The sequence below is a fragment of the Zalophus californianus genome, chromosome 12, assembly GCF_009762305.2.
Source record: "Zalophus californianus isolate mZalCal1 chromosome 12, mZalCal1.pri.v2, whole genome shotgun sequence".
NCBI classification, from domain to species: domain Eukaryota; kingdom Metazoa; phylum Chordata; class Mammalia; order Carnivora; family Otariidae; genus Zalophus; species Zalophus californianus.
This window is the reverse complement of record NC_045606.1, coordinates 85,167,525-85,194,168: the sequence shown is the minus strand read 5'-3', so window position 1 is coordinate 85,194,168 and position 26,644 is coordinate 85,167,525. Positions and strand designations below refer to the sequence as shown.

General features: G+C 35.6%; 1 protein-coding gene across 5 annotated transcripts in view; it reads right to left on the bottom strand.

The window, feature by feature from the left end:
* Positions 1-26,644, bottom strand: part of MKLN1 (muskelin 1) — a 321,865-nt gene that overhangs the window by 87,943 nt on the left and 207,278 nt on the right. For 4 of the 5 annotated variants that reach the window (XM_027574044.2, XM_027574045.2, XM_027574042.2 and 1 more), the window contains 4 exons: positions 21,628-21,770; positions 19,890-19,978; positions 15,715-15,824; positions 12,671-12,863 (listed from right to left, as the gene is read on the bottom strand). In XM_027574044.2, coding sequence (XP_027429845.1) covers positions 12,671-12,863; positions 15,715-15,824; positions 19,890-19,978; positions 21,628-21,770 — 535 coding nt within the window. Of the gene's footprint in view, positions 1-12,670; positions 12,867-15,714; positions 15,825-19,889; positions 19,979-21,627; positions 21,771-26,644 lie in introns of those variants that run through there. The other variant, XM_027574046.2, reaches the window with a different exon arrangement.

The following is a 26,644-nucleotide window of genomic DNA, read 5'->3' as shown; positions in this document are numbered from 1 at the left end:
CTTTCCTAGCCACATGATTGACATTTCCTCTGAGTCATCTTAATGTTAGTATCTTAACATTAAAAAAAAATCGTGCATAAAACAACTACTTTCAATAAAGCACATTCCTAGTATATAATGGTAACCTAACAAGGCACACCATTTTGCACAGAGTAGCCAAGCAAACATTTGAAAAAAATTATTTGGGGAACTTTTAAATTTGTCTCCCTCTTTCCCTAATGAATTCCTTTTGTCTTCACTCTTCTAAAAGACAACAATTCTCTTTGATGTCTCCTACTCTTCTGTGGAGACTCTTATGAAACACAAAGAAAATTACTTAGATACAGCATCAAATCTGGAAATAACTTTTCAAAAAAAGTCTTACCAAAGAAAAAAGAATTGACTTTTATTGAGTACCAACTGTGAGCAAAACACCACAAAGGTTAAACTAATTTACTCCTTAAAAAAAACCTACACTATGAGGATTATTAATTATTGCAAAGGTTAAAAAAGTAAGGTTTAGAGAAGTTAAATAACATGCCCGAGGACTCCCAACAAAAAGGTATAAAGCCCAATTTCAAAGTCCAAAATCTTTTCAACTCTCTGGACTAAATATAAAGATGGATATATATATATACATATATATAAAATGGACTAACATACATATAATAGACTATTTTTTTATTACAATCTAAGATAAAATACTATGACAGACACGGCAAAATTTACCTATTCAACAACACATGAAAATAACCAAGACTTTGGAAAAGAGAACTTGCCATACCAGATCATTCTACTACATATTAAACAAATCCAATCTTAAAATAATGAAAAGAGTTGAAAAAATTATGATTTATTTTATTTTTTTAAGATTTTATTTTTTTGACAGAGAGAGACACAGTGAGAGAGGGAACACAAGCAGGGGGAGTGGGAGAGGGAGAAGCAGGCTTCCTGTGGAGCAAGGAGCCCAATGTGGGACTCGATCCCAGGACCCTGGGATCATGACCTGAGCCAAAGGCAGATGCTTAACGACTGAGCCACCAAGGCACCCAATTATTTATGATTTAAAGGAAACAATGTAATCTCCCTCTTAAATGAAGACCTACTGCTACTGTGGCTAAAGTTTACTTTTTATGTTTCATATCTTCTCTGGAATGCTGGTTTGCCCTACCCTAGATTACTTACTGAAGCATTCCTGTTGTTTGCAAGTGGTTCCTTGTAAGCAATGGCTTGTTTGAGAAGTTAGCTGTTCTACCAAAAAACAAAATAAAAACCAAACCAAACACCTCTTCTTTTGAAAGAAATCATGGCTTAACATAAAACAAAAGCTAGAAATCTATAAATTTATAAATCTATAAATTCCAGCCCTCTCATATCCCTCTACACTACCAACTACCCAATTCTCTTATTAGCTTTTTGACATTGATTCATGTTATAATATTAAATCATATAACCACGCCAAACAAAAATATTATGACTTAAAAAAATATGTATTTGCATTTTACAGAGAAAAATGATAAAGATGACTCTCATTTAATCTATCCTAATATGCATTATTGCCTCTTGCCAGGGAAACGGGGTTATCAATAAATAGTCCAGATGGATCTGGAGTAGGTTACATGGAATAGCTACTTTCAATAAAATGACATGCTTTAAGAATCTTCTTTTATGTCTTCAAAAAGAAAAGTAATAATGCAAATGTTTATTAAGGCTTTGGTAAAGAGTAATATTACATGCTACAGAAACTTTATCTTTTTAAAAGATTTTATTTATTTCATTTTAGAAAGAGAGAGAGAGTGAGCAGGGGAAGGGGCAGAGGGAGAGGGAGGGAATCTCAAGCAGACTGTTGACCTGAGCTGAAATCAAGAGTTGGCCACTGAGACACCCAGGTGCCCTGAAATTTTATTTATTTATTTATTTATTTATTTATTTATTTATTTATTTATTTATTTATTTTTAAAGATTTTATTTATCTGACAGATAGACAGTGAGAGGGAACACAAGCAGGGGGAGTGGGAGAGGGAGAAGCAGGCTTCCTGCCGAGCAGGGAGCCCGATGCGGGGCTCGATCCCAGGACCCTGGGATCATGACCTGAGCTGAAGGCAGACGCTTAACGACTGAGCCACCCAGGCGCCCCTGAAACTTTATTTTTTAACAGAACAAGTTTAATTTCTAGAAATCAAAGTTATAAGCTTGAAATCCCTTGAAACAATAAAAATGCTGCAACGATTAAAGCAGGGTAAAGATTTTTTTTCAAAATACATTGCTTTTAGTAATTTGTTTTAATTTAAAAGAATTCCCTTTTAAGATCTCAAATAAATGACAAGTTGATACCTCTGCATCCCAAATACTCACCATGTTCCTATATTCCTCTCTTGTAAGATCTTGCCTTTTGTTTTGATATGCCTGCTTGTAGATATTTTATATGATTCAGCAAAAGTTTAGGCTCTCTATTGAAATAATGACATTCTCATCTATAAAAATATGACAACACTCACTCCACTGTTTTGAAAGTCTCAAAAACAAATTAAAAAGTGAGCCATTTAAACATTACTGTGAACTAGGTTTAAAAATTACTTCCAGGGTGCCTGGGTGGCTCAGTTGGTTAAGCGACTGCCTTCGGCTCAGGTCATGATCCTGGGGTACCTGGGATCGAGTCCCACATCGGGCTCCCTGCTCAGCGGGAAGTCTGCTTCTCCCTCTGACCCTCCCCCCTCTCATGCTCTCTTTCTCTTTCTCTCTCTCAAATAAATAAATAAATAAAATCTTTAAAAAAAATTACTTCTATGTTTTAAGAGGAAGTCAGGCAGTTGCTAGTATTTCTATTTCAGACAAACATCTAAAGCAGGAAATCAGAAGGGTCTGATAAAAGTAAAACTATGCAAAAGAAATGAAAATATCACTTAGGAGAAAGCATGCTAAGACCGAGTCGTTAACAATTTTAAAACTATTTAAAGTCTCTAGGTCCAACACCACCTCTTTTTTGCCCCTATGATTAAGACTATTACAAACACATTTCATACAGTCCTAACTAGGCACAAGCTGTTCTTGTCTCCAGTAGTGAATATCCTCTTAAAAAGTACATGATAAAAAATGAAACTTAGGAAGTTTTTACCAAGAGGGGAAAAAAAAATGTTCAAACCTCATCCAAGATTTAAAAAAAAAAAAGGGCATATATAATAGTACTGCAACCTATACCCAAAGTTCTATCAAACTCATTTCTCATCAAAACAGAGATGACAGGAGTGCCTGGGTGGCTCAGCTGGTTAAGTGTCCAACTCTTGATCTTCGCTCCAGCCATGATCTTAGGGTAGTGAGATAGAGCCCCCCCGCCCAGGCTCCACAGTGAGTGTGGAGCCTGCTTAAGATTCTCTCCCTCTGCCCTCCTCTTGCTCGCATACATGAGCTCTCTCTCTCTCGGAAGAGGAGGAGAAATCCTAAAGGATATATGCTTAAGACAGAAGAAAAATGATCCTAGATACAAGATCAAAGATGCAAATATTACTGAAGAACAAAAAAATTAGTAAGTAATTCGGTGCAATAAGTAAGAATAGTAATATTTTATAGGGTCTTTGAATGTGGTATCAAAATAAAGGACAACAATAACATATGAGTTGGAAGGTGACTAGATGGGAGTTGAAAGTCCACTAAGCCCTAGTACAGGAAATGGAAAAAGGCACTGATTAATTTTGTTAAATATGTATACTTGCTGTAATTTCTAGACTGATCATATAGTCTAGATAAACAAAGTATGTTGCTTCCAAACAAAAAGAAAAAAATGAAAATTAAAAAGTTTTAAGAGTTAACAACCAAAAAATAAAGGACGTGACAAAGTATATATAATAAAATGGTAAGATTAAACCTATATATTTACCACTAATTCTATCACGCAAATGAAATAAATGCTCAAATCAAAAGAAGGCAGATTTTTTTGAACTAAATTTATAGGAGATGTTTATTAAAAAAAAAAAGGATACAGAATGGTTGAAAATAAAAGGTAAAAAAGAAAGATACATTATGCAAATACTTACCAAATGAAAGCTTAAGGTAAGACAATTTGTACCTTTAAGCAAAACACTACTAGACTCAGCCACAGCAACTTCTTGCTAGACACGTCTCCAAAGGTAAGGGAAGCAAGGGCAAAAATAAACTATTGGGACTTCATCAAGATAAAAAGCTTTTGCACATCAAAGGAAACAGTCGACAAAACCAAAAGACAACTGATGGAATGGAAGAAGATATTTGCAAATGTCTTATCAGATAAAGGGCTAGTATCCAAAATCTACAAAGAGCTTACCAAACTCAACACTCAAAAAACAAATAATCCAATCAAGAAATGGGCAGAAGACATGAACAGATATTTCTCCAAAGAGGACATACAAATGGCCAACAGACACATGAAAAAGTGCTCAACATCACTCGGCATCAGGGAAATAGAAATCAAAACCACAATGAGATACCACCTCACACCAGTCAGAATGGCTAAAATTAACAAGTCAGGAAACGAAAGATGTTGGCGAGGATGCGGAGAAAGGGGAACCCTCCTACGCCGTTGGTGGGAATGCAAGCTGGTGCAGCCACTCTGGAAAACAGTAAGGAGGTTCCTCAAAAAGTTGACTACGACCCAGCAATTGAACTACTGGGTATTTACCCCAAAGATACAAATGTAGTGATCCGAAGGGGCACCTGCACCCCAATGTTTATAGCAGCAATGTCCACAATAGCCAAACTATGGAAAGAGCCCAGATGTCCAATGACAGATGAATGGATAAAGATGTCTATGTCTGTGTGTGTGTGTGTGTGTGTGTGTGTGTGTGTGTGTGTGTGTAGATATAGATATATAGGAATACTACTCAGCCATCAAAAAAATTTGAAACCTTGCCATTTGCAACGATGTGGATGGAACAAGAGGGTATTATGCTAAGTGAAATAAGTCAATTTGAAAAAGACAATTATTCTAAGAAACAAAACGGAGGATCATAGGGGAAGAGAGGAAAAAAATAAAACAAGACAAAATCAGAGAAGGAGACAAACCATAGGAGACTCTTAGAATGGGAAACAAACTGAGGGTTACTGGGGGGGGGTAACTAGGTGATGGACATTAAGGAGGGCATGTGATGTAATGAGCACTGGGTGTTATATGAAACTGATAAATCACTGACCTCTACTTCTGAAACTAATAATACATTTTATGTTAATTGAGTTTAAACAAAAAAATAAAGAACACTACTAGAGATAAAAACATTTCATAATGATAAAAGATTTAATTCAAAAATAAAGAGTTTAAATTGTGTATGTATCTAGAAACATGGCTTCAAAATATATAAAGCAAAATTGGACAAACCCATAAGAGATGGGCAATTCCAAAATCACGGGAGAAAGAGTTAACTTATTTTTCTTAGTACCTGAGAGAATCTGATAGAAAATCACTATTGGTAAAGAAAATTTGTGCAACATGGTTAGCAAACTGAACTAATGGGGCATATACAGAAAACTGCCCCAACAAATAAAGAATTCATATTCTGTCCAAATATGTATGTTTATAAAAATTAAACAACTGGACCATATAGTAAGTCTCATCAAATTTCAAAGAACTAGAATTCTACAGAATATGTACTCTAACCACCAGGCCTTCATGCTAGAAATAAGTTAAAACAACAACGAAAATGAAATTTGGAATTTGGATATTTAATTTGGAAATTAAAAACAAAACTACATTTCTATATAACTATGGCTCATAAACGAGCCATATTATTTCATAATGAAATTGTCGAACTGGACAAAAAAGAAAATACTTCATAGCACAATTAAAAAATAAGTAGAAGGGAACTTATACCCTTAAATGTATATACGGGAAAATAACAAGTCTGGAAATTAATATGCCAAGAATCCATCTTAGTAAGTTACAAAAAGACAGAAACTTAGTTTCAAAGAGAGAAAGAAGACAACTAAAGCAAGAGTCGAAGACATTATAAATAACAGAAAGAATCAACAAACCAGAAACTGGTTTCCTCAAAAGACCAATAAACTTAATAAATTTCTGCAGTGAGAGTAATGGGCGGGGGGGGAAGAACTCATAAATGAGAAATAGAAGGAGTAAAAAGAGATATCCTGAAACAGAAATCCTGAAAACATTTAACAAGGGCATATCAGGCATATTTTCATGCCCAGAAGTTTGAAATTTTAAGTAAAACTGAAAAATTCCTAGAAAAAGATATCTTTTTTTTTAAGATTTTATTTATTTATTTGACAGAGAGAGACACAGTGAGAGAGGGAACGCAAGCAGGGGGAATGGGAGAGGGAGAAACAGGCTTCCTGCCAAGCAGGGAGCCCGATGTGGGGCTCGATCTCAGGACCCTGGGACCATGACCTGAACCGAAGGCAGATGCTTAACAACTGAGCCACCCAAGCACCCCTAGAAAAAGATATCTTGTTAAAAGCTGAACCAACCAAACAACCCTGAATAGTCTTACAACATTTAATAAGTTGAACTGATAGACAAAAATACTTTCCCGAAACAATTTCTAAGCACAGCATAATGACAAATTCTACCAAGAATATGAGAAAGAATTCAAATCTTACACATACACGGGTTAAAGGAAGAAAAGGCTAACTCCTTAACACATTATGTGAGATCAGTGTAACAATGATACTAAACCTGAAGAGAAAGGTAAGATAAAGAAAAATTACAAGGCCAATTTTACTAATGAAAATATAGTCAGAAGAATTCTAACAAAACATTAGTCCATCTAAATCCAAAATAGACCAAAAAATATATGAGAAAGATAGATTTATCTGAGAAATGCAAAGTTAAGTATATCTGAGGTTTAACATTAGAAAAACAGTAACTATGATTTCACATATTAATACAATTCAGGAGGAAAAAAATCGTATCACAAAAGATAGAGAAAAATTGGTAAAATTCAATACCCATTTATAACATTAACTCTTAGCAATCTAGGAATCTAATACAGGATCTCCAAAACCCCACGGCACCTGGGTGGCTCAGATGGTTAAGCATCTGCCTTCGGCTCAGGTCACAATCCCAGAGTCCTGGGATCGAGTCCCACATCGGGCTCCCTGCTCCTTGGGAGCCTGCTTCTCCCTCTGCCTCTCTCTCTCTCTCATGAATAAATAAAAATCTTAAAAAAAAAATAAAAGGATCTCCAAAACCCCAGATCAAATAACATACTTCACAATTAAATGTTGAAAGCATTTGTTTTGAGAACATGAACTACATAGGGATATCCACTATCATTACATCATCTCACCCTTGTACTAAATATCCTGGCCAAATGATTAAGCACAAGAGAACAAAACAAGGCATAGAGTTGGTCATTATACATACATATTTTAAACTGAACAGAAATGAAAACACAACACAGCAAAATTTGTTATATACAGCTAGCAGTGTTTATGTCACCAACTAGATCCCAAGACCTGACACTGCCCACCTGCTTGTACTCACTAACCTTTGTCTTATATTTTTCCATAAGCTATTCTTTTCTGTTTAGCTCTTAACTCAGGTAAATGAAACCTGAAAGCACCCCTGAGGTGACGCAGACTGCCCTGACAAGAACCCCGCAGGCCCAGACTACCCAGACCTTTTGAGCTAAACCCCCAACCTGCACCTGCACAGAAGGACCATGGAGTGACCTCTGGAATGAACAACAACTACTTTTACCTCATTATAATACTAAAATCTCCACCCAAGGAGGAGCCTCAGCTTCATTTACACAACACACAATGTATGTGTAGGCATGTTTCTTTAAGGCACGTGTGTGACCTTATGCTCGCTCACCTCTACATATGATGACAAGGATTCCCAATCTAAATATTCATCCTGACCCTAAACAAAAGAAACCCAATCACCCTCTCTCAGGGAGTCACAGCTTTGGAAGCCATTCACTGTGATCTCCTCTGCTGCAAATGAGTTTTCTCTATGCAACAATTCAACCTGGTCCAGTTTCTGACTCACCAAGGAGTGAACTCATGTTGGCATTTAGAGGGTAACTCTTTTTTAGTATATGTGCTGCCAAAGTGAGCACTAGAGGGTAACTCTTTAACACCAAATCCTTGTATTAGTAAAGAAGGATCTCAAATTAATGGCCTCAGCTCTCATTTCATTAAAACTGAACTATGCAGAAAAAAGGAAATAATAAAGATAAAGGTAGAAATCAATGAAATAGAAAAACAGAGAAAGGCAAAGAAACCAACAATCACCAATTTCAAGAATAAGATATGACATAAAGATGTCATAAAGACATGAACAACTTTATGCCAATAAATTCACCAATTTAGATGGAATGGGAATATTCCCTAAAAGACGCAAACTACCAATGCTCACTCAAGAAGATATACAGAATATGAACAGCCCTGTTGCTATTAACAATATTAAATCTGTAGTTTAAAACCTTGCCACAGGGGTGCCTGGGTGGCTCAGTCGTTAAGCGTCTGCCTTCGGCTCAGGTCATGATCCCAGGGTCCTGGGATCGAGCCCCGCATCGGGCTCCCTGCTCAGCGGGAAGCTTGCTTCTCCCTCTCCCACTCCCCGTGCTTATGTTCCCTCTCTCGCTGTCTCTCTGTCAAATAAATAAAATCTTAAGAAAAAAAAAAAAAAACCTTGTCACAAAGGTAATTCCTACAAGACTTGAGATCTCACTTAAAAAATGTGCTGAGAGGGAAACAGGCTTGCCACAAAATTAACAACCACCACATAAACCATGGAGTGAGAAGAAATGATTAAAGGGGGAAAGACAGAAAAGGGAGAGGAGGAGGGGAAAGTGGGAAGGAGATAAAGACCTCCAGTTGAAACTTTAGGACCATTTTATTAAACTTTATCCCTCCCTTATCTTATAAAAGCGAAGTTTAGGGTGCCTGGGCGGCTCAGTTGGTTAAGCGACTGCCTTCAGCTCAGGTCATGATCCTGGAGTACCAGGATCGAGTCCCGCATCGGGCTCCCTGCTCAGCAGGGAGTCTGCTTCTCCCTCTGACCTTCCTCCCTCTCATGCTCTCTACCATTCTCTCTCTCTCAATAAATAAAAATCTTCAAAAAATAAAAAAATAATAAATAAAAAAATAAAAAAGCGAAGTTTAATTTAAAGAGGAAGAAATAAGATAAACACTGCAAAGGGAGGTTAGGTTTTCTTTGAATACTTGCTGTTCCTAGGTGATTACTTTTGCCCATCATCACTGGATTCTACTTTTTCCCCCTGGCACTGTCAGGGAGAAAGTAGCAATAAATTGGTCCAGGGGTATTGGATCTGTAATGAAATTAAATATAAATGTAGGGGTGTTTCTAACAAATAGGAAGCCTATTAGAGACACTTTCTCTCAAATATCTCAAATACTCATATTTGAAGAACACACTAAGATACACTAAACATAATTTTTGTTTCCTCCATTATAAGATGCTTTTGATTCCCTAAGCTTTCCTATTTAGCAAACAGGAACTTCTTGCCCTTCTCTGCTATGTTTTTAGTGGAGCAGAAGCCAAAAAACTCTGCAGGGTTTACTTCCTTATTTGTCCAACAAATCATCATCAGTGAAGTCAGCAGCAAATTGAACAACCCTGGAAGGAATGTTTATTAACTAAACACTGTTCCAAGCCATTTGAGGAGTACAAAAAATATGACTGCGTTCTAAGTCTCAAGAATAGAGTAATTACCAATTTTCCCTAAAACTTGGGCCCTTCCTAGAGCCAGAAAGGTAAGTTAAGTCCGTGTAGTATCAAAGTTGCACACGACTTTAACAGTTTCTCTTAAATGAGTACATTGATAAAGACACAGTTTTTAAATATAACTGTTTTTAGCCTAGTAATAGCATAAAGTTGCCAGTGGTTTTTGTTGTTCTCATTGTTATTTACCTTAACAAAATATTACATGCCTTAAGATAAATATTTGAAGCAAAAGTAACAAACCATGAAGATACTTGTGACTTCCTCATCTTTAAGTTAAAAAAATGTATAGAATTCATTCTTAGAAATGGCATACATACATTTATACTTTCATCGGTGGCATTTTAATGGTTTGGGAGGAGACTAATAATCATATATATTCTATTTATTTATACTCCAAAGTTTATTCTATTTCAAACATAGTAATCATTTATTTGCAAGTATCATTACCAATTAAATAAGCAGTAACAATGTGTAAGGCTGAGAGGCAGGTTTGTTATTACAAAGCAATGGAGCCAAAAGCAATTCATTTCAAGTTAATTTAAAATTTATAAACTCAAAGAAGGCAGTACTGGTTCCATTTTCTTCAGTTGTAAAATATTCAACCTATTTGATAAATGAGCACATAATAATAATGGATGATAGGGGCGCCTGGGTGGCTCAGATGGTTAAGCGTCTGCCTTCGGCTCAGGTCATGATCCCAGAGTCCTGGGATCAAGTCCCGCATCGGGCTCCCTGCTCCCTGGGAGCCTGCTTCTCCCTCTGCCTCTCTCTCACTCTGTGTCTCTCATAAATAAATAAATAAAATCTTAAAAAAAAATAATGGATGATAACAGAGATAAGATTAAAATATGTAAAAGCAGAGAATGGAGAAAGTCTATTGTTCTATTAAAAAAAAAATCACCAAATTTCATTCCACAAGTTTTATACTGAGCACTAAGCTGTTTTTACTCGTAATGCTTCTAATACCAAATGGGTGGGGTTTTTTCTCACACCAGCTGTTTCTCCAATTTTCTGACACCAACTGGGTATCCAACAATCCAATTCTGACACTATCTACCTGAAGTTACTGTCAGATCCTTCTAAGTTAAAGGGCTCAGTCCCAAAAGACTATCCCCACTTCAGATGCCAACCCCAAAACCCAGGCCACCTGTACTTATTTACTGCCTGTAAATCTGGGATTCCCACAAACCCCCTCAGGTTCAATAATTCACCAGAGTGAGTGAGACAGAGAAAGAGAGAGAGAGATAATGCCCTCTTCAGGCACTTCAATGTTTAGGGGTTTCTTTGTTTTGTTTTTTGTTTTTGTTTTTTTTTATCTACTACCTAGGCATGATTCATTAAAACACTGGCCACTGGTGATTGAACTCAATCTCTGACCCCTATCCCCTCTCTGCAGATCACAGTGGGGTGGTGGGGCAGAAAATTTCAGCCCTCTACACACAGGGTTTGGTCTTTCTGGAAATCTGAAGCTATCTAGGGACCCTAGCCACCTGTCATCTCAGCATACAAAAAACACTCTTATCCCTCCACTAAATTTCAGGAGTTTTAGGAGACAAAGACCAAATATTTAAAAAAAAATTTTTTTTTAAGATTTTTATTTATCTGAGAGAGAAAGAGAGAGAGAGAGAGCATGCATGAGCAGTGGGGAGGGGGAGAGGGAGAGGGAGAAGCAGACTTCCCCACTGAGCAGGGAGTCCAACGCAGGGCTCGATCCCAGGACTGTGGGATCATGACCTGAGCCGAAGACAGACACTTAACGAACTGAGCCACCCAGGCACCCTATTAAAACGAATTTTTTTTTAAGATTTATTTATTTGAGAGAGTGTGTACACACACATATACACACACACACGTGTCTGAGCAGAGCGAGGGGCAGATGGAGCAAGGAAGAGAATCTTAAGCAAACTCCCCGCTAAGCAGGGAGCCCAAAGCCAGGCTAATCTCAAGACCCTGAGATCATGACCTGAGCCGAAACCAAGAGCTGGATGCTTAACTGACTGAGCCACCCCGGCATCCCAATATATTTTTTTCAATTATACCACAACACCTATTCTGTTCTTCGTCACTGTGGGAGATTATTTTTTAAAAGAATACCATTCCATAAAAAACAACAAAGATCCTTTTTAAAAATAACAAAACAGGGGCGCCTGGGTGGCTCAGTCGTTAAGCGTCTGCCTTCGGTTCAGGTCATGATCCCAGGGTTCTGGGATCGAGCCCCGCATCAGGGTCCCTGCTCCGTAGGAAGCCTGCTTCCTCCTCTCCCACTCCCCCCACTTGTGTTCCCTCTCTCTCACTGTGTCTCTGTCAAATAAATAAAATCATTAAAAATAAACAAATAAAAAAAAAAAATAAAAACAACAAAACATACCAGGCCCTAAATATTCAAATAGATGTCATCCTCCAAAACAATTATCTTTGGAGATTATATCATGTTCTAATATTCACATTTCTTTCAAAACCAGATTAAAAACCATCCAAGAAAAATCAACAATTACGTAGCATCCATATCACACAGATGTTTCCAGTACAAATCTCCTCATTCATTATTCATTATAACTTTCTACTAATAACATTTTTTAACATATCCAACTATCCATTATGCCAAATTATGCCATTAAATAAATGGCAATTTTCTATCAACAAAAATACATAAAGCAATAGGCCTCCAAAACAGAAGGTAACATTTAAAGCCTTTTTGTAACACTGTTTAGTGCTAGTCAATGTTAGCATTCATAAATGCAACTGCATGCTTCCATGGTTTCCCAAGATGGCAATTTAGATTTAGATATGTGAGTTCAAATATGTTTCTTTGTTGTTTTTCAAGTATCATTATGGACCTACCTTATATAAAAGCAGCACATAATTCAACAAGCTAACAATCTTTACAGAGTAAAAAGAGGGGAAAAAAGGTAAACTAATAATTGGCATAAGATTATATTCTTTTCAAAAAACTATTTCTTGTATATACTTGAAATCACCCTAATAAACAAAGTTTACATGTTTATAACATACCATTTACAGCTTTTTCAATCAATTCTTCACAAGCATCAAAATCACCCTTCAACACCAGTTTATCATGGAGATCTGTTAACATGGGATGTTCCAGGGCAATCTTGGTTTTTTTTTGTAGCGATTCAAAGGCCTCTGTATAGTTGTGTTGTCTGAAGTGTTTTAGGCAAAGACGAATAGCTTCCTGTTCACGGTACTACTGGAACACAAGAGAAAGTATGAAAAGAAGAGATTTGCTTAGTTATTATGGTAGGCAATAAGTGACAACTAACCTAAAGTGAGCGTTTACTATGTGCTAAGCATTGTACTATTCATTAGTATCATTATTTCTACTTTAAAAGGCAAAGCTGAAGCTTAGTCAGTTGTAATAACTTGCCAAAAGTCACAAAAGCATATAGCAGAAAGATACAGAAGAGATGAAGATATACAAATATACACATATATACCCAAAGGTATATATTTCATAAAGATGAAAGATATAAAAAGATGAAACCAAACCTAATTCTAGAGCCTGAAAAAGCAGAAAAACTGTTTATCAAAGACCACTTAAGATTGCAAAGATTATAATTTCCGTGGCATTAACTCATCAGATTACAATGTTGGTACTGAAAGCTTAGAAACCATTAAATAATATATATAAGTTATATTACGCTTTTTGTTCTTGGTTCAAGTTATTACATGAAAAGCAAATATTATCAAGTGTTTTATGTATTTCAAAAACCACAAACAGAATTTATGACTCAAAATGATCAGAAAAAGACTATTTAAATTTTATATTTTTTTCGAAGCCTGGGCTACATCATCTATTAAATAGCTATAAAGTAAAAATATCAATTAACTAGAATCTAAAAAGAAGAACGTTCAATGTACTAACTCTTCCCTATTAAGGTGAATGCCAAAAATACAAGCTCAGATAAAAAACTTAAAAAAACAAACAAACAAGCAGTATCTTCAAGAATAATTTATAAAATTTCCACAAATTTCCTAAATAAAAATTACCAAAATTAACTAATGACAAAGCAGCAATGCATGATAACCAAACAATAATATTATTTACTTATAAGCATTATTCTTTTAAAAGACAAGAATACTACCTTTTAGGAAGATTTATAAGACTTGAAACACAAATCAATTTGTAATTGGCTGATTTTCTAATTAATAAAATGTCAAAACATTTTTCCTTAAGTATTACACTTAACCAAGATTTTCCTTACTCAAATAACAAAAGATTCATTCTTTATCCAAACAAACTTTATTAATTTCTTACCCTTGGCTTCTAAATAAAGATTTATCATAACTATCTGGAATCATATTTAACAGTAATACCTTTTTATCATGTTGACTTTAGGAGTGTGAATCATATCTGTATTGTAAGTTTTCTATCAGGCTGCATATAGATATACAGTAGGAGAAAATTTATGAAATAGAATTTCAACACTTTAAAAAAAAAGACTGAAACTCAAAGAGGCGAAGATTTTATCTAATTTCCAGAGGTTCATAATAAATGCAGCAAACTTGAAAAGTTAAGACTGAAAAATTTTATGTTCTCAAATATAATCTCTCCACAATGTTGGGGTAACAGGTGAAATTTGCAACTTTCTACAATATCAAGAGATATGTGTGAGTATACTAAAATACACATACACACACACACACACCATAGGCTAAAGAGAAAATTGCATTCAACAATCAGAGAAATTTAATCATTATTTTTTAAAAGAACCAATAGAATTTAGGAGATGCTAAGTTTATACAACTATGTGTATAACACTGTAAAGGTGATTTTTAACATTTAAAAATATTGTTTCTACCTTGAAAGATCTTACAGTATTATAGGAAATCCAAGAATATATGAAAAATACAGAAAATACTAAAAGCATCTATTTTAAGTTGAATATAATCAAATGCCACAAATAAACTATCAAAGAGTTCCTCAATTAAACTAACCAGAAAAGAGCCAAAATTCCATTATGAAAAGCCTTAGAAAGAATTTATAGTGCTTCCCAATCTCCTATGAGTAGATCAGTTCACCCCTACTTGCAAATAAAAGTAGTAAGAAGTAGTGAATAGACTAAAGCTTTATCATCTCCTTGACAAGAGAGAGCCCCCCATCAAAAAAAAGCTATAAGAGTCGAATAAATACTCATCAAAAACAAAACAAAGCATAAAAGGTATGCAAAAAACCCAAAAGACCTATTTCTCAATAACTTAAACTCACATTTTTCAGGCTGCATCTACTGTATAAAGTGATCTATGAACAAAATTGTTAAATATAATTTTATACTTCCTATAAGCACAAGATCATAATATTTACAGAAGCTATTTCAAATTCTTTGAAGGAAAAGTAAATATTCCTATTTTACTCAACAAACACAATGGAGTAATATATTATAAAAGCAGTACAGAGGGACACCTGGGTGGCTCAGTCATTAAGCATTTGCCTGCGGCTCAGGTCATGATCCCGGGGTCCTGGAATCAAGCCCCACATTGCTTGGCAGGAAGCCTGCTTCTCCCCCTCCCACTCCCCCTGCTTGGTTCCTGCTCTCGCTGTGTCTCTCTCTGTCAAATAAATAAATAAAATCTTTAAAAAAAAAACAAAGCAGCACAGAATCAACACTACCCCACTAAAAACTGTGTTTAAATATTTCTATCAATATTGGTTGAAAACAAAATTCAGGATCAGATAGGTTTAATAATACATATAATGGCAGACTCTGGAGCTAGACTGCATGAGTTTATATGCTGGTGTAGGCACTTTACGACTGTGAACTGTGTGGACCAAGCAAGATCCTCAAAGTCTCGGTGCTCCATTTCATCATCTGTAAAAGAGGGATAATAACTACCTATCTCATAGAGTGGTAATGATTAAATGCTATAAAGATTGCTTAGCAGCTGGCAGAATGTAAATAGATATTAGTTGATTAATAATTACAGTTATTACTATTCTCAGTATTTTAAATTATTCTCAATGAAGACAAAAGCTTTACACATTTCTCCCTTTATAGGTATCAGAAACATAAAATCAGGATTTTAAAATACAGTCCTACCTTGCTGTACCAGTTGAGACAGGGTTGTACTACATCGGGATCATCAATGCCACTAAGTTCAACATACCAGATGCTAAAGTTAAAGCTGGGTCCCCAGGATAAGAGTGGAACTTTGTGGAGAAAAGAAAGAAAAAAAGAAAAAGAAAAAAAAATTAACACAGTTCAAATAAAACTTTAGCAGAGTAAAATCACTATTCATGCCCATTTAAATTCATTCAATAAATTTTCAGGACATTTTCTATAAGCCTAACACTGTATTATTAGGTGCTGGGGTTACAGTAAGAATAAAAAGAAAATATGATCCATGCCATCAAGGGGTATAATTTATAAAAACACTATAGAATAGGGGTGCCTGAGTGGCTCAGTCGTTGAGCGTCTGCCTTCGGCTCAGGTCATGATCCCAAGGTCCTGGGGTCGAGCCCCGCATCGGGCTCCCTGCTCTGCGGGAAGCCTACTTCTCCCTCTCTCACTCCCCCTGCTTGTGTTCCCTCTCTCACTGTGTCTCTCTCTGTCAAGCAAATAATTAAAATCTTTAAAAAACAAAACAAAACACGATAAAATAAATTCAAAGTGCTCATTTATCTACCCCTCTGAAAACAGGACCAGGACTAGATGATTTAGCAGTCAAATTTTATCAAACCCACAAGAAGCAAATAATTACTATATAAATTAAACTGTATCAGAGCACAAAAAGAGATCAAAAGTTCAATTACATAACAAGTGGTGTAAACCTGAAAACAAACTCAGAAGAAAAAGAATTTAAGGCTGATCTCAGCTATAAGTATATATTCAAAATTTTTTTTAAAGATGTCAAAAAATTCTACCAGGTTTTCACTGTAACCAAATAGAGTTCATTCCAGGAATGGAAGGATGGTTCCATAATAGAAGCTCTATTAGTGTAATTCACCATGTTAACAACGTAAAAAATGTGTCTGATAACCTCAAGTGGTGCTAAGAGTAAATTAATAAAATTTATTTTCTACTCATTAGAAGAGAAAAAACCCTCCTAATACGTAAGAAATAGAAGACAAAGAAAACTACCTTACCTAAATTTTTTGTTAAATATCAAAGACCTCAAAATTAAAACCTAATGGAGAAACATTAAGTATTGCTGCTCAAGTCAGGAACAAGACAGAGAAGCCCAATTATCTCTATTATTCAACACTATATGGGAGATCTTAGCCAATGCAGTAAGAGAGAGAGAGAAAAAAAGCAAATTAAGAAAAAAGAGTATCACTTGAAGATGATATAGTTATCTTCATAAAAAATTCGAGAGTCAACTGAAAAACTTAAGATTGTATGCAAGGTAAACATGAAAATCAGTTTTCCCTCTACCTGTAATAACCAACTAGAAAATTTAATGAGAAAGTCCCCTTTAAAATGGTCACAAGAGCTTACAGTATCTCAGAATAAACCTTAATACAGGCAGGATCTACTGAAGAAAATATAAAATGTTAAGTAAGAGCTGAATAAATGAAAGGACATACTATGTTCTTAAATGGGAAAACTCAATGTTGTAAACATGCCAGTTTCCCTCAAATTAATTATAATGTAATCTCAATCAAAGGCTCAGTGGTATACATCCAATTTTTTTTTAAGATTTTATTTTTTAAGTAATCTCTACATTCAACGTGGGGCTCGAACTCATAACCCCAAGATCAAGTCGCATGCTCCACCAACTGAGCCAGCCAGGCGCCCCATATCCATTTTTCTCTTTACATATAATTGAACAAGCTGATTTTTAAAAACGTCAGTAACACAAGAATATCCAAAAGAAAATAAACATCCTAAAAATATACAGTAATTATAAGTTTGATATTATTGAGGGAAAGGGAAGGTAAATTATTGAAACAGAAGAGTGAATCCAAAAACCTAAGGATTCAGAGGAGTTTACGGTAGGTAGGATGTCATCTTTCCACCTGCTTTCATAAAGGGCTACCATCAGGGCACCCCTCCCAGACTTAGTACTCATTCTAGACTTCTAAATACTTCTGAGGATCCAGAATGCAGGCCAAATCCAGCCAGAGCTGAAGCTTCTCCCTAAAGCCCTCACAACCACCCAGTCTGCAAAAATCCGAAAAATCCACAGAAATCCAAGTCATTCTAACAATTTATCCTAAGCACAAAACAAACACCTGCTAAATTACCACCACAAGAGCGCCACATATCACTCAAGTGCTTTTTCAGAATGATTTTTTTTAAAGAAAACATGGTGATAAACTAAAAATACTGACCTAACATAAAGGCTTTGAGTTTCACATTTTCACATTATATTATTTTCGAAGAAAATTTATCAAGAGAATGTTGCGAAGACTAGAAAGCAAGCACACAGCAGACCACTATTAACATCTTCTAACAGAAAAGAAATATGAAGTTAACTAAATATTAATATCCTAAGTATCAAATGAGTTAATAAGTGTCTACAATTATTTGAAAAGCTCCAATTAACATTTTGCCTGAATACCTAAAACTAACCCAGGGCTCAGTAAAAGACATCATTATGTCCTGTAATTAAATGCTGACAGAAAGGGCTGGAAAGAGGTCCAATTTCTTATCTTTGGGCAGCTGAATGTCTAACTGGCAGAAGAGACTTCTGTTTTATAAATTTTTAAGGGAAGAAAACTATGCAACTTCCCTAAACAGACATTTATTCATACTTCTAACGAATAATACTAGAAGACTGAGAACTATAGAAGCAGTAGCAGTAGGTAGTTTCCTTCAAAGTAAACCAATGACTGTAGGTACTGTGCAAAAAAGCACAAATAAAAGATTCTGAATATAAAAAGAGAAAGAAATTTCATTTTGCATGATGAAGCAAAACAGAAGTTGAATAAGTACTTTAAAATTTAACATAACCTAAATTTATTATAGGAAAACATAAGATATTTCACTGCTTGTGTATTTGAAAGATGCAAACGTAGAACTATTAAAACTATGCTAGGGTCTATAGAAACTGGGTGGTCTGCATACTGAGGAGAGAAGTACTCAGTACAAAAAAAAAAAAAACAAGAGTTAAACTTAGTCAAAAAATTTGCTTATTCATAAATTCTCACAGAAAAACAGGAAACAGGTTTTTATTTACAATTATTTAATATAACAACAGAAACTATAGTCATAAAAGAAAGTAATACACAGGATAGCCCTATTGTAAAAGTAGTTTTTCCTCTATAGTAATCTTTATTAAGACCTTAGATATTCTTTTTGCCCAATAGAACTATTTGATTCAATGAAATGAACTGGCCACTTCCTGATAGATTGGCAAAAAATGACTATGAAGTACACTGCTTGTTCCAAAAGAGGAATTTTTCTCCCAAATCAAAACATGGGATTCTGGCTTTTATTAATATTCTTTGAAGGATCTGATTCACTTTAATTTTAACACAGTATTTTCAGTTATGCAACATAGATGCAGACTGCAAATTGAAAGATCAAGTCCTCAACTTCTCTACCTTAAAAAAAGAAATAAATCCTAAAGAAAAGCAAAATAACTAAAAATACCGATGTTGAGAAGGCATTACAAATACTGTCTTAAGCTAAACACTTGCTAAATAAATACATGCCTTAGGTAGTATTTTTCAAACATTACTTGCACCATAGGACACAAAATTAGTTTAACGGGTTTGACGAACATTTCACCAAAAAAAAAAAAGACATAAAACAGAATGGGGGAAGAGTTAAAAAAAAACAGAAAGTAACCTTAATATACTGCCTTAAGGAATTCATCAGTATTTAGTTTTAGAATATTATAGCTTTACAATAACTTGATAAACCTTCCATAAAACAATCAAAGCTGAACTAAGTCACTTATCTCATTAAACCTTCCAAAAAACCTTCAAATGAAAAAATATTTAGAAAATGTTCCACTTGAAATAACTGTTAGTTATAGATTTATAAAGCAGGGAAAAGAAAACTTTTGCTGCAAAGGGCCAAACAGTAAACATCTTGTCTCTTGCAACTACTTTGTAGAGCAAATGCGAGACAGACATTACAACCAGTGAATAACCAGTGTGGCAGTGTTCCCATAAAATCTTATTTTAAGAAACAGGAGTTCTAAAAAAAAAAAGAAAAAGAAAAGAAAAGAAACAGGAGTTCTGAAGGATTAGGCCCAGAGGCTGTAGTTTGTTAACTGATGGTATAAGGAATTTATTTCTATTTCAGAATGCTAAAAACCTTACCTATTTTAATGAATCGACAAGGGAACATCTGTTCATCAATTTTATGCTTCAAGGTGAATGTTTCTTTGTTATAATCATTCTTTAAGCCACTGTGAAAAAAAAATAGGTTATCAAATCTGACTTTATAATTTAGTAAACACACTGAAACATAAATCATACTCAGATCTTAAGGTTAAACAAAATACATGAAAATGCAAAGAAGTAGTCGAAGGGACGCCTAGGAGGCTCAGTTGGTTAAGGGTCTGCCTTCGGCTCAGGTCATGATCCCAGGGTCCTGGGATCGAGTCCCTTATCGGGCTCCTTGCTTAGTGGGGAGCCTTCTTCTCCCTCTACCTGCCATTCCCCCTGCTTGTGCTCTCTCTGACAAATAAATAAATAAATAAGCTTTAAAAAAAAGTAGTCAAACATGAGAATATAGGTCAAAACATATATTCATATCAACTGCATCATAACTGTGTTCTCTTAATTATATGAGGCCTAATGAAAAATGATCAGTGTTAATTAAAAGATGTGGCTACAGTGCATGGAAATGTGTGATAGGACCTAGTGTCCTTAGCATATAACTGAACATAACATAAAATATGTACACAGTAAGAAAAAAATTAAAAATAATTCACGTTCATATCTGACAACTTAGAGTCAAATATTAGTCTGTGAAACAATTAAGTTCTTAAAAATTCTGATTAAGATGTTAATAATGTTCCTTTTAGAGCTCAATAAATTTTCAAAGACACTCTTATTCCATTGGTTTAATAGCACCCACTTCATCCTACATAAAAATAAACACTTATCACCTTTCTACATAAACAGGATTGAAACACAAGTATTTATGGGAAAATCACTTACCTTCAGGTTGCCTTATGTCCTAAAATACTTTCATGACTTAAATGCAGTATAGATGTAATATTTACTTATATCAAATACTGTGCTAATGGCACATATTATATCACAAATATATTCTAAAACATTCTTGATTTGTCCCTTCTACTGGCTGTCTGATTTTTCATTATCTAGGGGGCAAATTAACACTTTCATTCCTCATGGTCTATGTCTTTAAAACTCAAATTTACTAAGCTCCTTCCAAGTGGCAGGTACTGTGGTAGATACAGTCACATACTCTTTCTCTTTTTAGTCTCCAATTTATACTAAATTCCCAAAATACTGTTTCTGGATTAAGGCAAACAATCAATGTTTTAGATAGAGTCTGTACATATATTTTTTAAGATTTTATTTATTTAATTGTCAGAGAGAGAGAGACAGAGCACAAGCAGGGGGAGTGGGAGGGGGAGAAGCAGGCTCCCCGCTGGGCAAGGAGCCCGATGTGGAACTCGATCCCAGGACCCTGGGATCATGACCTGGGCCGAAGGCGGATGCTTAACTGATTGAGCCACCCAGACCTCCCCAAATCCCAAAATTTCAAAGCAAAGTTTTTTCTGAAGCTGAAAATATTTCTGTGGTCATTTACAGTTCAAAAATAAGATCGAAAAATAAGTAGGGAAAAAAAAAATCCAAGTTTTATTTTCTTCTTTAGTAACAATATTAAGTTGTGGCTGGTGGTTAAAAAAAAGGCTAACTCAAGCCACAATATTAAAATAAGGCACTAGAAATACAACAGTAGAAATATTCTTTTCTCCCTTGAAAGAAGGATCAAACCATGCAGATTTGGCCACAGAGAGATAAAACTAAGACTGCAGCTTGTTTAGAAGACAACTCTTTCTTCCCCATAATCATAACTCACCTGGACAATAGCTCTGTCATATTTTCTTCATTCATTCCACCGAAGACTTTAAATTTCTTCAAATTGCAGACATGAGTTTTCTCATATTTTCCAAATGTGATGTTCTGGACTATAGCAGGCCTTTCAAGTTTCAGAATCAAGTACTAAAAAAAGAAAAAGCCAAATTATATCCTTTGTTTAGAAAAAATAGTTAAACAACTTTAAGTTAAAACTTTGGACAGTTAGCTGAAGAATGCCTAAGATCCGTCCTATCCATCCTATGCTGGTACGCTGTGTTTTTAATGCTAAAGAACAGTATGACACAGCCCTGTACAGGCTGCCATACCACCACCACTTTTTCCCAAACTACATCATCCTGAACTGTAGATGAAAGGGGAGAAAAGGACTAGTAAGTTAACTTTTAATGAAGGTATGCCATTCCATAAAAGACATAAACAGACTATGAATTACCAAATAAAACAAGATTAGACTGCAAAAGCAGCAATCACATATTCTCATCAACTACATTCTGATAGCAAATTCAATGTTCAAAATCAGTGATGAAATTTTAAACTTAAAAACAAACTTAGAGATTTACTAACCAGCCCTGCCAATTTCCTAAATTAAAAAACCTGGACCTACTATAGATATGTCTAATGCAGCTCAAGATTTCTTGTTACACACTGGATAAAATGGTGTCAGTTAATTAGGGAACATATTTTACATTATGTAGATTATTTCAATTATAAAAATCAAGAAGGAAATTACTACTGGTTGAGTATACAGAGAAAAAGCTATTCAGAGAAATGATTCAGATGTTTTGTTGCAGTGGCTTCATGTTAATAATGGGTAATACAGGGCGCCTGGGTGGCTCAGTCATTAAGCGTCTGCCTTCGGCTCAGGTCATGATCCCAGGGTCCTGGGATCGAGTCCCACATCAGGCTCCCTGCTCAGCAGGAGACCTGCTTCTCCCTCTCCCACTCCCCCTGCTTGTGTTCCTGCTCTATGTGTCTCTCTCTGTCAAATAAATAAATAAAAAATCTTAAAAAAAAAATAATGGGTAATACAGGTGACAAAAGTAGGATAAAAATAAAATTGATGGTTGGCCCTACTTCATAACACGCAGAGAAAATTAATGGGAGAAAATATTTGCAAATAATAAACCTAATAAGGGATTAGTAACCAGAAAATATTAAAAATTCTTACAACTCAACAACAAAAAAGACAAGCTAATTTAAAAACGGCAAAGAACCTCAATAGTCCTCTCTCCAAGGAAGATAAGCAAATGGGAAACAGGCACATGAAAAGATGTATCACTAAGCATCAGGGAAATGCAAATAAAAATCACAATGAAATATAACTTCACATCCACACCAGGATGGGTATAATGAAAAACAAACAAAGAGAAAATAAGTCTTGACAAGGATGTACAGAAACTAGAACTCTCTCAGACACTGCTAGTGGGAATGAAAATGTACAGATGATGTAGAACATAGCTTGGCAGTTCCTCAAAAAGTTAAACACAGAATTACTACATGACCCAAAAGTTCTACTCCTACATATATACTCACAAGAAGTAAAAAAAGGTATTCAAACAAACACTTGTAAACAAATGTTCAGAGCAGCGCTACTCACAATGGCCAAAAGGTAGAAACCACCCAAATGTCTATCAACTAATAAATGGAAGAACAAAATGAAGTAATTCTATAAAATGGAATACTATTCAGCCATAAAAAGGAACAGAGTACTGATACATGCTATGAGATGGACGAACCTCAAAAACATGGGCGCCTGGGTGGCTCAGTTGGTTAAGTGACTGCCTTCGGCTCAGGTCATGATCCTGGAGTCCCTGGATCGAGTCCCACATCGGGCTCCCTGCTCAGCAGGGAGTCTGCTTCTCCCTCTGACCCTCCCCCATCTCATGTGCTCTCTCTCTCTCAAATAAATAAATAAAATCTTAAAAAAAAACATGCTAAGTGAAAGAAATCAGACATAACAGGTTATGTACTGAATGATTCCATTTATACAAAATATCCAGAACAGGTAAATCCATAGAGATAGAAAGCAGATCAGTAATTACCAGAAGCTGTGTTAAGGGGAAAAGGAGAGACTACTTAATGGGTACCACAGGTCCTTATGGAGTGATTAAAAATATTCTGGAACTAGATCGATAGTTGCACAACACCGTGAATGTATCAAATGTCACTGACTTGCACATTTTAAAATGGTCAATTTTATGTTATGTGACTTTTACCTCAATAAAAGAATGAAGCTGATGTTGACATGAATGATGATGATGATTTTGATGATGATGATGATGATGATAAAATCAGAGTGAATATTTTGTGAGCCCTAACTCCCTTGTCTGGTACATTGCTTGGATTTTTACATTCATTCTCTCATTTTAGTAGGAGTAAGAAATAGGAGTAGTATTTTAATAATAATTATCCTCTTTATCCTCATCATACAGATGAAGAAGTTTTGGCTTACAAAGGCTAATTAACTTGACCACCGTTACAATGCTAATCAGTGGCAGACGTGACATTAAATGTCAGTCAGTCTGACGGCTAATATTGTTGGTTGGCCGACCCAACCACCATTTTCAACCCAGTTCTTCCTAGCCACCTTCCAGCCAAAGGACAAATGCTGAGATGTATGCAGAGATAAGTTCTGCTCTCCAAAACAAAATGCTACCACTGTGTAGAAAAAAATGAAGAAAAAAATCAAGAGAACCTCAGAGATAGCCAACTATAAGCCACTCAGCTTTCACCAGAAGCTGCCTAACTCTAGTTTTCTTGGGGAGGAGGCAGGGGGCGGGAGAGACCCGATTTGTTTAACCCACTGTCAGAGGACCTTCTGTTATTTGAAGTTAAAAGCATCTCTACTGACTCACTGACCCCAGAGCCAAGGCTTTAATCACTACACCATAACAACTGTTTAGGTTTATATACTGTTTACATCTTAAGTAGTGATTAAAATTTATTATCGGGCGCCTGGGTGGCTCAGTTGGTTAGGCGACTGCCTTCGGCTCAGGTCATGATCCTCAAGTCCCAGGATCAAGTCCCACATCGGGCTCCCTGCTCAGTAGGGAGTCTGCTTCTCCCTCTGACACTGCCCCCTCTCATACTCTCTCTCTCTCACGTAAATAAAATCTTAAAAGAAATTTATTATCAAAATTGTCATAGAAAAATTAAGATTGCTATTTTTTAGTCATTGATCCTTTTTATCCATATCAAAGTAATAGGTATGGTAACATGATTTTTGGGAATTTGAAGTTTCTTAGGAATACAACTGTATGTTAGAGAACAGACTACACAGGTAAGTAAGGGAGTATTCACATCTCTGTCTTTCTCATTAACTCATACTCCCTTCTCCTTCCTTTCTCTAGTTATCCTTTAAAGTCTCAGTTTAGAAGTCAGCCTCCTCTGACAACTGGTTAGGTACAGTGTTGTAACTAATAAAAATGGGTTTTTATACAATCTGTTGTACACCATGCATCACCCTATATACAATACTCCTAAATACAGGAAGTATTTCTTGCATATATATATAATTTTATTCATAACCAAATAGAATTTTTTTGTTATTAAAAATTTACATAAGGGGGCACCTGGGTGGCTCAGTCAGTTGAGCGTCCGACTCTTGATTTTGGTTCAGGTCATGATCTTGGGGGTTGTGAGATGGAGCCCTGCAGCGGGGTCCCCACTGAGTGTGGAGCCTGCTTAAGATTCTCTCTCTCCCTTTCCCTCTTCCTCTCCCTCTGCCTCTCCCTGCCCTGCTCATGTGCATTCTCTCTGGTTAAAAAAAAAAAAAAAAAAGTTACACAAGTAAAATGTAAACTTTCTAATCTGAAGCAAAACACAATGGTCTGATAGAAACACAACTCAGGAAAAAATTTTAATGTTCAGGGCACCTGGTTGGTAAGCATGTGACTGTTATCTCAGGGTCAGGAGTTACAAGCCCCGAGCTGGGGATGGAGCCTTCTTGAAAAAAAAAAAAAAACTGAAACAAACTAAATGTTTTGGGAAACCAGTTAAGTTAGTCTGATACATTCATGCAATAAAATATTTTAAAAATTTCAATGTTTAATCACATTTTTACTTTATTCATAAATTTTATAATTTTCATTTTTCCAACTCTTGAGCATAAATGCTGAGTAGTGCTATACTAAACAGTGTTGTCCCATAATTCAATAGGTTTTCATTATTTTTAATTTGGAGAAACAACTGCTGTAGATATAGCAATAAAAGCTAAAAAAAAAAATAAAGTTCATTAAGAACCAACATTTTAGGGGCGCCTAAAATGGCGGCTCAGTCGTTAAGCGTCTGCCTTAGGCTCAGGTCATGATCCCAGGGTCCTGGGATTGAGTCCCGCATCAGGCTCCCTGCTTGGCCGGAAGCCTGCTTCTCCCTCTCCCACTCCCCCTGCTTGTGTTCCTGCTCTCACTAGCTCTCTCTCTCTCCGTCAAATAAATAAATAAAATCTTAAAAAACAAAACAATGTATTTAAAAAAAAATTTTAGAAAAACTATTTTAGAACTTATCATAGGGGGTCAAAGGCAGGCTGTCCCAAGATGGGCCACTTTGATATAAAGATTATTTTGAGTTAAAAGTAATCAAAACCCAGCAGATGCAAGAAAAGCTCTCTGACTCCCCCTCAACTGCTAAGCTGGGAAAAAGAGCCTGTACCAGGAAAAGAGCTATTAACAGAGGCTCCCCTTCACCTAAGGAACTTAACTGCAGAACTCCAAAACCTTGTTTTTCCAAACATCTCCTTTCACCTTGTTACTAATGAACTTTCTCCCTTTTGTATCCTTAGAACCTACCCCTTGCCTTCACTCATGTAAGCTTCGTGTTGCCTCACTGTCTTTGGAATTTCATGTCTGCATTGGACTCCCCATATGTACACCTATTAAATTTGATTTTCTCCTGTTAATCTGTCCCATGGCAATTTGATTCTAAGTCCAGCTAGCAGGAACACTGGGCAGAGGAAGGTCTTCCTCCTTGATACTATATATCAACCTTTGAATTTTAAATAT